General features: G+C 42.9%; 1 protein-coding gene across 2 annotated transcripts in view; it reads right to left on the bottom strand.

The window, feature by feature from the left end:
- SASH1 (SAM and SH3 domain containing 1) overlaps window positions 1-12361 on the bottom strand; it is a 300314-nt gene that overhangs the window by 279798 nt on the left and 8155 nt on the right. Inside the window, exon 1 of one of the 2 annotated variants that reach the window (XM_070506946.1) lies at window positions 4588-4730. The exons of the other annotated variant lie outside the window; for it this stretch is intronic. Coding sequence (XP_070363047.1) covers window positions 4588-4599 — 12 coding nt within the window. The 5' untranslated portion in view covers window positions 4600-4730. Of the gene's footprint in view, window positions 1-4587; window positions 4731-12361 lie in introns of those variants that run through there. 2 annotated transcript variants of the gene reach the window in all.

The raw sequence follows: 12361 nt of genomic DNA, 5'->3' as shown, positions 1-12361 counted from the left end.
CTGTGTGAACTTGGACGATGCTCTCAGTTTTCTTGTCTGTAAAAAGGGGATAAGAAGGGACTAGCACCTCACAGGCTGCCTCAGGGATGAAAAGTGTAAGATGCATAAAGTGCATTGGTTCAATGACTGACACGTAGTCGGCACTAGGTACATGCCAAATAGTGGTATTATTTTTAAAATCCTTACAACAGTCCAGTGGGGTAGGTTGCTATTAATAGTATCACTGGGCTATGGACAAGGAAGTTGTGGCACAGAGAGGCTAAGTAAATTGCCCCAGGTGGCTCAGCCAGTGAGTGGCAGAGCAGTCTGGCTCGAGTCTCTCTGGGTCGCTGTTTGGTGCTAACTGGGCTGAGTGGTACATAATAAGCAGTGCATACTCTGTTGCAGGCATGAGGGGTAAGCACTTTATAGCACAAGATTTCAGGGAACTCCCTTACTGTGCTCTGGGAGATGCGATGACATCTTCATGATAGAGATGAGGGAAATCAGAGAGGTCAGATGAGGTCAAGGAGGACATATGCTGATGAGAGAGGCTGGCCTCCAGGGCTGGCACCTGACCTCTTTCTCTGCATGTGCTGGGCGCTGCCCAGACCCGGCAGAGCTGGGTGGACCCGAGCCATCATCTCCCATAAATGTCCCTGGGATGCCAACGGGCTTCCTGGAGGCACATGAGTTGTGTGCCACGTGTGCTGACTCTAGCCCATTGTTTCCTGTTTTTGTTCTTGGTATTACAGTAACAATATCAATTGCCACTGTAAGTAACTCAATATACTTCGTGTTTTCTTTTCCGCTGGCCACAAGTCTTATAATAATAAAAAGTTTCTAAAATGAATAAATGTTAAAAACTGAATTTGCACAAGCATGAGAAGGTCCAGAAGGACAAGTAAACAAGAAATCTGGGCACTTTTCTTTAGAAAATAAAAGTAGTAGAAAAAAAGAAAAGCTAAAAAGTGGTAAACGTAAGATGTGGGAAAGTAAGACTGCAAAATTCCTTCATGAGATCCGTATTCTGGAAAACCACTGTCCACACTCACACATTAGAGGGTCTTGCTGGTTATACTTCTGCCAGGAAAAAGGTCTTTTTTTTTTTGAATTATGTATTTTTTTGCTAGTTCTGCCTTCAAAACACCATAACAAAATTTTAGTACTCTGGAAAAGTCCAGGCGTGTCTGCCACTTGATTCTAACTGATTTTACATTCGGATCTTACATCTGGGGTCCAATGGTAGTACAGCACAATTTATCAGCAGTGATAAGATAGTCCTTAAAATGTTGTTTTCTAGAATACCTTGGACATGGCTGTTTATTACTGAGAATCTCATTTTTAAATATTTTAAACTATTACAAGTTTCCTTAGGACCAAGCACAAGGAAAGGCAGCCTGGCAAAGTCTCTGTATATATCCTAATATCTACCATTCTTTAAACATAGTAAGTTATTAACTTTTCCTTTTAGAGTCTCTGCCTTGGTGTGATACCCATTTTGAAATTTTATTAATTTTCCAAGAAACTTAAGATCTGCACCCTCTGGCAGAACCAGGAAATGTTATTGACTGAGTTTCTACCAGTTGCCAAATGGGGTTCTTTCCTTCCAGACATTTATTGGATTTTGGTTGGAATAAGACAGGTGGTTTAAGGCTCAAAGCTGTTCCATGCTGACAGAAAAATAAAGCAAGGTCAGCAGGCCTTCTCACAGAGAGCCTGCCCCAGAGCTGGCAGAACCCCTTAGGGTCTTCAGTCCAACTCTGCAGAGCCAGGTGACAGCTCAGTGGAGGCCCCATGCTGATCTCAGATGAATCTGGCATCTCAGGGCTCCTGGGGGCTGGGGGTGACTGAGACAGGCCTGCCTGGCTCCCTAGAATGTTTTGGTCTGGAACAGATCTGAGTCTGTTCACCAGGGATGACCACATGAGCCAGAGCAGAGATGGACAAGGCGCCAGGCTGCAAGCAGGTGGAACGAATGCAATCATTCTCTTTATTTCGCCCATTCAGCTCAGTTCAGCAGAAACACATCGAGTCCCCATCAGGTTGGCATACGGCACGCAAAAAAGCTATTTGTCAATGAGACTTGCAATCTCTCTCCCATGCAAAGCATTATGGTAATATGAGATTCATCTCTCCTCCCCTCATCCATGCACTAGTTCTCTGATGTCTCCGAGCTGGGAGAAGTACCAAATGTACATCTCGGCATATCTTGGGACTCAGCTGTGTTTGAGCCCAAATAATGCTGGAGAGCGTTCTTATGGAGGAACAGAGCTGGGAAATCATTATTTTCCTGAGAGATAATATTAATGATAGTTAATGTATTGAACTAGACACTGTGCTAATGGCTTTACATACATTAGGTCAATTAATCCTCCACCAACTCTATGGGGTAATACTATTTTTAATCCCATTCTACAGAGCACGAGGCACAGAGATGAAGTCACTTGTCTACAGTCATTTAGCTGAGAAGTGATGGATTCAAGATCCAAACCCAGGTTGAATTAACTTCAGAGTCCGAAAACTTAACCAGTTTTGCTAAACTGCATTTATCATTTAATCTCATTAATTAACATGTGGGAAATGAGGGGCATACAAGCATTTTACTCATCTGAACATGCCTATTTTTCACCTCCACATCAAAATGCATGCCCCATCAGTTTCTATCAATTACCAAACGCGCAAATCAGAAATACGGCTCAGCCCAGTGTCAGGAGCCATGGACACTCTCGTCAGAGAAAACCCAGACTGAATATATCGCACTTGGTGTGGAGTGACAGAAGTGTCATAAAGGTAATCATGTAAAAAACAAAATCTGCCATTATCAAGTTTCTGAATTTCCAGGAAGGGGTTGCTTTCTGCACTGGCTAATGGTGAACATCCTTCTTCTAATTCATCATTTGCAGTTTTATACTCTTGGGAGTAGGGTATCAAAACTATCAAACCAGAGATATGAAAGACTAGGAAATATTTAGCTTTTAGAAAATAATGGCTTAGAGCCCTAGTAAATCAAAAGAGCAAGGGAGAAAATAAACTACACAGTTAGGATGCCGGCTGGAGATTCTTTATAGTTGGGCCTGGACAGCGGTTTACAAGTTTTACTGTCACAGATGATGAAAAGGAATCGGCCTAGGAGAAGCAAAGTCTCAAAGCCCATGCAGACAGAAGATCATTACGAGATCCTGGAACTGAAAGTGGCCTCTAACACCATCTCTGCTGTCGGGACTGAGCTGGTTGGCTGTAAGAGCGGAGTGGTCATCAGAACTGTAAAGGTTTAATAAGCCCTGTAGGGGTAATTTTCTTCAGAAACCAGAGGAACCATCCCCTCACCCAGTCTTTCCTCCCAACACCCTAACACACACACACCTCCACAGACACACCCTAACACACACACCATTTGGTCAGAGAATTCCATCCTTCTATGCCAATCAGATCTTGCCTGAACTGTTGACTTATATTAACTGAAATGATCTTCACTCTTCAAGGTTGAACTTTGTTGTTAATTTTGCCATGGAAAATTCACTTATCCTCTAAAAGCTGAGAATAGAGATTCTAAATCTGGGGTTCATGGATAGGATCCCCTGAAATAGAATGAAGAATTTACTCTGTGGAGTTGCATGTGAATATCTTGTGGAGAGGGTTCATGGCTTTCATCAGATTCTCAAAGGGATCTGAGACCCCTTAGAGATTCAAAACTGCTCTCCTGGAGGTCCTCTAACAGAGCTGAAAGATGTTAGAGTTTACAGGAACTCTGTTTCCCTCTAATCAACACTTTCTAGAACTCCACGCTCACAGGAGGCTGCAGCCTAGCAGTTGCTTCTTTTTCAGAAAAACCAAAACAACCGCGGAAGGTGTTGGGGTCAGGAGCAGATTTTACCAGGAGAAGCTGGCAGTGTCCCTGAGTCCCCTCCCCGGGAGCCACTGCTGCCTGCTCCACAGTCCCCACCAGCACAATGTGTGGCACAGGCAGGGCCTCAGAGACTGGGTTTAGATGTGTGGGGTTCAATCCTCAATCTGTCACTTTCTACTGGTTGTGACCTTGGTCAAATAAGTACTTCCCTATCCTATTTTTCGGTCTATAAAATAGGGAAAGTAATACTTTCCTTTTAAGACTTTAGTGAGGATTATGTGAGATAATGTGGAAGTAAGTGCATGACACAGTCACCTATCTGAAACCCTTGGGAACAGATGTGTTTTGGAATTCAGGCTTTAGATTTTTAGAAATGTAATATATTCCTATCCTCTATACTATTTAACACCACCAGCATCTCCCATAATAAAATATACAGATGTTTCTACAGCAAAGCTATGAGTATCCACATTAAGAGGGATGAACCAAGAGTACAGTCTTACCTCAATTCAGGGCAAGTTTTTGACACCAAACATTTTCAGTTTTTGGACCACTTGGATTTTGGGATTAAGAATAAGCAATCGTAGACCTGTCTTCGCTCAACAATTGTTCGTTGAATCCTCCTTCCTTCAGTTCCCAAGGTCCTAATTCTCATGTCACTGTTGAGTCACCAGTCTTGGCTCACCCCGATATTTACACACTTTTGGCATCTGCGCTGGCCCCGTGGCTGAACCTGCTACCCGGTGTATTTCTCTTACCTTCACGCTCATTTGAACAGTGTTCTGCTTAACCCAGCGGCTCGCCTCTCGTTCTAATACTCTGAGTGAAGAAGACTCATCTCTCCTCTTGGCTTTGTCTTTAACTCTCCCAATTCCTGAGGCAATCTCTCTTGCCACAGCTCCGCTATTCCAAGGGCTGTCTGCCGCCTGTCTAATATATTCTCAAGGAGCTATCAAAGTGACTTCTAGTGACGCTGGTTGGTTCACTGCTCAGAAGAACACTCTTCCCCTGGAGACAAGAGGGAACATTCCTGAGTTTCATTCAGGTATGCCTGAGAGCTGCTCCCAGGCTGCTTGAGAATGAATGACGCAGCAAATCCTCTTGGGGACAGCACTCCTAGCTTCTCTTCCCCATTCCAGAGTGTCCCGAGAGAAGGAATGTGGGCTCCAACATCAACGTAACAGCTAAGGGTGACACTTCCAGAGACACGGTGGCAGTCAATGGCAGGTGGCAGCTGCTGAAGGCCACCTGCATGATACTCTATGGCAATGGGGACCATGAAGTTTAATGTTGGTGGAGTGCAAGAGCACAATCAGACAAATGGGGGGTTGATTTCTGATCCCTTCACATACCATGTGACCTTGGGTAAGCTGCTTTAAATTCTCTGGGCCTCAGCTCTAAAACGGGGATAATATTACCTACTTGACTAGGACTATAATGAAGAGTATGTGAGACTACCTATGCAAATGCCCCAGCAAGTATCCAGTTCCTTCCATCAATGCCCTTCCATAGGCTTTCCCTTATTGGTCCAAGAGACCCATGAAGGGCAGAAACATGTCTGCTCTTTGTATTTATTCCTAGCACAGGGTTTGGCCCACAGCAGGCATGTAATAAACTATTGAAGAAATCAATGAATGAGTGCAATGGTTTTTGCGGTTGGTTGCCCACCTTTAGTTCGTCTTAAGTCCGATATCCACAATTTGATGGGAGGCCCTTAAGGTGAGGATACCTGAGTCAGAGTTTCATGGTCCAAACAGCCGTATTTCCCTCTGATGTAGATAACAGAGTTAGACTGCACAAGCTCTTCCACTCAATAATAATGTTTTCTTTTCAAAATGAAATTTCCAGTTTTATAGACAGAGTAATACATATTAATAACTAGTATTAGAAGCGTTGCAGTTTTAAAAAGATATCTAAATTTAGAGTAAGATTTGAAGATCTGCTACAGCTCAATGCCTTTTTCACTAATCCTCAACGATTGTTAATTAAAGCTTAATTTAATCCGAGCATCCCCTTGGGTTCCAGCAGATTATAATGACCAAACTGAAATGTTTTGTAGACTTCAAGTTTCACCCAGGGCTCTACACAGGCTTTGGGAATTCAGACATCTTGGATTTCAAAGCCTACCCAAGCAGCTCTGTACTTAATTATTCCCTTATTCTCTTGGACTAGAGAAGAAACCAAATGACTCCTAACTTACTAATATCAAAGTTAATGAGGGGCCAGTCCGGTGGTGTAGTGATTAAGTTCCCACGCTCCACTTTGATGGCCCAGGGTTCATGGGTTCAGATCCCTGGCACGGACCTACATACCACTGATCAAACCACGCTGTGGCGGCATCCCACAGACAAAATAGAGGAAGATTGGCACAGATGTTAACTCAGTGACAATCTTTCTCACCCAACCGCCCCCTAAAAAAACCCAATGATGGTGTTTTTGAAGCATTTTCAGTTAGCCTCAGTTCCTTTATCTGTAAAAGGGGCATGAACAGCATTTGCAGTGCCCATGTGAAACATCCATGGAAACACCCAGGGCTTTGCCAACTGCGAAAAACTGTAGCTCTGGATGGATGTAACATCACTGTAATATACTGCCAAAGTTATTTTCAGTGTTAATTTTTATCATCTAAAATTATGTGGTCCAGTAGTAAATAAGGACTATATAGATTTTTTGCTTACAATCTCCATTTTCCTTTTTGTCTGATTCTTATTTTTGCTATGTCTGACAGAAACTTTGGGGGAAAAAATACTGCATGTGAGTGTGTGTGTGTGTGTATTTCTTTTTACTAAGAGAATACTTTTTCTCTTTTGCCTATAATGGAGAAAAATGAAAGACAGTTTCCATGAGTGATCACTGTGATGAGGATCCAAGTAAGAGAGGAGAAAGCTCAGAGAGGAAAGGGCGTGGACATTAGATGAGACTGGAAGAGCTCATTTTGGAAGAGCTAGGCATACTGGCTGGAAAGCATTTTCACTGCGTTTCTCCCAGAAAGCACACTGCCAACCAGGGTAAAAGATCCTACTCTGATCTGACACTCCTTCCAGAATTCAGGAACATGTGCTCACTTAATTTAGCCCAGTCGCACACACTTCTTCCCACAAAAAAAGGAAAATCTTTCTTAGTTTCTCTTTTCTGTCCATTCTGTTTTTCTTTCATTCAAAAGAACCTTAAATTATTCCTGGGTAGAGGGACCTAGTCACAAAGACGAGTCTTCTTCATCTCTTCTGTTGATAAAAGGGGTGTGTACAAGATGCCAGCCAGCAGAAACAGCCTTTGATTAATATTTCAGTCACAGGAGAGAAAATCGGCTAGAAGATGAAGACATATTAAGGAAAAGGTAGCAGACAAATGTACTCTGTGAGTTCATCTCAAATCATCCAACATCAGATTCACACTGCATCAAAATTCAGGTGATTTATATGATTGCATTAGGTTCTATTAGTATTAATGGGAAATATGCATGCATATCAATATACACATTAGTGAAGACAGACTCCCTAAAGAGTTTCTGCTTTGGGGCGAAAGCTCTATTATTTACACCTTCTCCACAAGGGAAATAGGATTACGCCCATTAAATATGTGTTCAATACTCCATGTGCAGCAGAAAAAAGGCTCATTCTCAAAGATATAAATAAAACTATATTTTACATTTGTAATCAAAATCATTACAGCAAAAGGCCACATCTTATTACTACTATTCATTAGTTGCTATTTAGGATTTCTTTTTATTATTAACTGTGTTCACTCATTGATGGAACACAAGGAAGAGAGTGGAAGAGAGCAGTTTACAGTCCTTTATTCTCATGTCAAAGATGAAGAAATAGGCAAAGTTTGGTAGTGATTTATACAGAGAGGCGTCCCATAAGTAAAATAATAAACTGCCAGAAAGGACAGGTTCTCCAATCCATGAAGCAGGAGAAAGCTAAGACTATAGCCTGTCATTTTCTGGCAGAAAGAAGTTTTAAGTCAAATTAGAGGCAATAAGAACTCCACATATGTTATCATTATATCAGAAATGATGATTTCAGCTGCTAATAAAAGGAGACCCAACTCAAAATGGCCTAACCTACTGGGAGGTTTATTATTTCACAAAGCAGAAGTCCAAATTGTTTCAGGGTTAGTTAATCTGCCTGTTCTACCATGCTAGTAAGAACCCTGCCCACTCTTCTCCTCCAGCATCAGCAGGTCATCTTTGCACTTCATGAGTGAAAAATGGCCGCTACAGTGTCCGACCTCGGTTACAGACCCACCAATCCCAGCAGAGGAAGAAAGGTCATCTTCTATGCATCTCTTTTTGTTGGTAGGAAAGTTTTTCCAGAAGTCCTTCAGCGGCCAGCATTAGGTCATGCATCTCTTCCAAAATCAGTAAGTGATGAGAGAAGTGGAATTCCATGACTGGCCTAGATACTCGATTTTACCCTCCCATTCCATGAGTTCCAGAGAGGGTCACCATAACAAAGTGATATTAATACAGTCTAAAATTCGGGTATTGTTAGCTTTGCATAACTGAAAAGCAGGAGCAAATTAATTTTTGTTACTTTGATCTCTCCCTTCTGTTCCCTCTCACCCCCACCGTCCATAAGACTCCCAGTAGCACACAGGATTCTCATATTCTATTCCTGCTTGCTTCTGTCATGCCTCCTCTCAGAGCCTTCTTTTATACCAAGGTGTAAATATCTAATAGCAGCTAAAGTAGCATCCATTTCACTGATGAACTTGGCTGGGTGGCCTGATAGGCCTCATGGAAAGGGAAAGAATTCTAGAACTGATCGGTTCTGGGACAGAGATTTGGAACCCAAGAAGGACGGTCACAGTCAAATCACACACTCTTGCTGCCCTGTGCAATATGGTAGCCTCTAGCCCTATGTAGCTAAAGAGTTTACGTTTAAATTAAATAAAATGAAAGTAACAATTTTGTTCCTCAGTCACACTAGCCACTTTTTAAATGCTCAGTAGTCACAGTCTACTGTCTAGTGGGTACCGTATTGGCAAGTGTAGATATAGGACATTTCCATCATCACAGAAAGTTCTATTGGACAGCGCTGTTCTAGAAGGAAATGGTAAGTCAGGATTGTGATGGCCAATGATGTTTCCCAGCAACACCCAGTCATATGGATGGGGATGCTCTGTCGATGCTTAAATTGAGTTGGGGAGGTCTGGTGAGTTCATTTGTTTTGGAGCAAGAACTTGGACAGTGGCTGGGTGCTGGTGGGTAGACAGTGAATAAATTGAAAACTCTGAATAGGGTGGGCAGCTAGGCATCGATTCAGTCATTAAATCCATAAGGACTAGTAGAATATAAGAGATGCTGAGGAACTCAGAACACTGGAATTAGCTAGAACACGAACATACTTAAATTTAAAAAAGTTGCATAATGTGTTTATGTTAATTTGTATTAATGTGCATTTTCTATTTAGGGTAAGTATCTTAGTTGCTTGGGCTGCTGTACCAAATTCCCATAGACTAGGTGGCTTAAACAATAAACATTCATTTTTCACAGTTCTAGAGGCTGGGGAGTCCAAGATCAGGGTGCTGGCAGATTCGGTTCTTGGTCCTAGTTTTCAGATGGCCGTCTTCTCGTTGTGGCCTCACATGCTGGAGAGCAGAGAGAGAAGCAAGCTCTCTCCTGTCTTTCCCTCTAAGGGCATGAATCCCATCTTGAGGGCTCCACCTTCATGACCTCATTACCTCCCAAAGGCCCCACCCCCGAATACCATCACACTGAGGATGAGGGTTCTAACACATGAATTTTGGGGGGACACCAACATGCAGTGCCTAAGAACAAGTTACACTGGCTTTATGCTAGGGACATAAACTTTCTTGTAAAAATACATTTATTACAATTTCAAAAGGACGACATTTAAAGAAGAATATTAGATGAAAACTAGTACTGAAGAAGAGCAACATGATAAAATTTCCAAATGTGGTTTACAAAAGAAACTTGGAAACTGATCTAAGGCCAAAGGGTCTGCCACAAAGGTCCGTTTCTAGGTAGTGCTCACCTTATCCATCCGGGACACTAGGCACGGTGCCTGGGGCCTCAATACTTTCAGGAATCCAGTAAATGTATTAATCTCTCTTAAAGAAATCAAAGTCAGAAGAAAAAAAATGCACTTTCAAGTCAAAGAAATGTTTTATTATATAGTGTTAATATATTTGTCTTTATATCAACATAGTTATAATATACTTTTTTATGGAGAAAGGGGTCTATGAAGGTGAAAGTGCCTAGGGCCGAGGAAAATCATGACACAGCCCTGTTTCCAGGCTCACTTGGAAGGTACCCTGAGGCAACGGGACACAGAGGGTAGAGCGTGCTCAGCAGCACAACCAGTGGGCAGGGCTGGGGTAGCTGGATTTCAGCAGAAGGGCAGATGTATAAACCAGAAAGAAATGGTGGCATCCCACGCACAGCCACTAGCCTGGCATGGCGTGAGCTACATGACCCCGGGCTCAGCCCGGGCCCACCAGACAGCAGGACCAATCTCTGTCCAAGTGCCAACTACCTGTGGGTCAGGACGGGTTCCAGGAGCGGGCAGGGCTGAGCCTTCTGGGCGAAGTTTCTCCAGGGACTGGGGAAAGGTTAGCATGGACAAACAGAGGGATTTCAGGCATCGTCTATTAAGAAGACCTATCTGGACTATTTAGCCCTGAAACCATATTATAGACCTACAGGGGCAATCACCTGTTTGGCCTGAGTCAGGCTGATTATGATGCTAAGAAACACAGAAATGAGAAGCAGACGTACACACACACACACACCTACGCGGCCCCTGCAGAGAAAAAGTGACTTGGGAATGTTGTCAGATATTCCTTTTGGAACACAGAAGTTTTTTTTTTTTTTTTTTAAGAGTATTTTTTTTTTTCCTTTTTCTGCTTTATTTCCCAACCCCCCCCCCCCCCCCCCCGCCCCCCGGTACATAGCTGTATATCTTAGCTGCAGGTCCTTCTAGTTGTGGGATGTGGGACACCACCTCAACGTGGCCTGATGAGCGGTGCCATGTCCGCACCCAGGATCCGAACCCTGGGCTGCCACAGCGGAACGCGCGAACTTAACCACTCGGCATGGAGCTGGCCCCAACACAAAAGTTTTTGAAACAATTACCTAGTGTATCCTGAAGGCAAAGGCTGGCAAAGTCAGGACTACTCCAAGACCTCTCGACAAGCTGTGGGATGACAGAGGTGTAAATGTCATTTCAAGTCGGAGAACTGTGGTTAAAGGCCAGGTATGCAGACCGATGCTGTGATATCTTGTAGTTGCTCTCTTGTCGCCGAGGGAGGAGAATGACATTGATAAATCACCCTATTATAACTTGTGATAAAAGCAGCAGGTACTTAGAGAACTGACCAAAAGACACCCGAAAATGACAAATGGCTGCAGGAAGACGACTGATACAAGTTGGAAATTAGCGATACCCATTGTGAGGAGAGCGGGACAAAGTGTACTGGGCAGAGACAACATCTCAGTCTCATGAATGTCCGTCAGTTCAGGTCACCTGACACTCTTCTTGGAAAAAGCTCTCAATTACAGCTAATATATATGAAAACACCCTGAAAACCATGACACATCACGCAAATGCAAGGTATTATTAAGACTAAACCGATTGAATTGGAAAATGGAAGCAATTATCTATATACTTTCATTTTAGGCTCAAGTTTTGGGATATTTGGTCAGGCCTTTTTTTTTTTGGCTAAATGAATATTTACCACCATGATGTGTAGAATCAGCATAAAGGGTCTTTTGATTTTCTAAAACCTCCAGCTTTGGGGAGGACTCAGAATGACCATGTGATGATATAAATATCTTGAGGATATTCCTCCTTTGTGAAATTGGGCTATTTTGTACTGTTGATTGTGGTGGTTTCTACAGCAGCATCCAGCACCTATTCCACAAATCACTTCCTTCTTAAACCTCAAGGGTTTCTGCGAACCGCATTCAAATGGTCTGTAGAAAGTGCTGCCCTGCGTTTTCCGTTACCTCAGAGCTGGGCCAAGTGGGCCTCAGGGGGCATCATTAATGCTCCAGTGCCTCCATGTGTCTGATTAACCACAAATATATAATGCGGTTCAGCAACGCAGGAAGCCACATGGAGAACCAGGGTGAAAACTCACAGCAATTTTTTCTGGCAGCTGTCATCAGTCAACAAAACCAAACTGAGAGCTTTAGCTGCCAATAGTTTTGGATAATAGGAGTCCACGTTCCCAAGGAAGAACAGCTCCGTGGGGGCACAGGTTGAGTGGAAGTAGGGTTAGATGAGAGGGGTAGAAAAATGAGCGTCTGAGATATTAATAAAGAACTTAGTGGATTCATGAAAGGGGCCCATGTGTAAGTTTCCGGTGAATAACTAGTGATGCTGTGGAAACTACACGTGGCATCCAATAGTTTGTCCATTTTTACTTCAAGGAATCTCATTCTCGCATTCGGCAGCAGCTGCTACTGTTTGGATTATGAATAGTAATAAGCCATATGGTGTGGCAGAAAGGAATCACACATACTTTCATATGGACAAATATTATCGTTCCAAAACACAAACA

Source organism: Equus asinus, chromosome 1 (genome assembly GCF_041296235.1).
Source record: "Equus asinus isolate D_3611 breed Donkey chromosome 1, EquAss-T2T_v2, whole genome shotgun sequence".
Lineage (NCBI taxonomy): Eukaryota > Metazoa > Chordata > Mammalia > Perissodactyla > Equidae > Equus > Equus asinus.
This window is presented reverse-complemented; position numbering and strand designations above follow the sequence as displayed.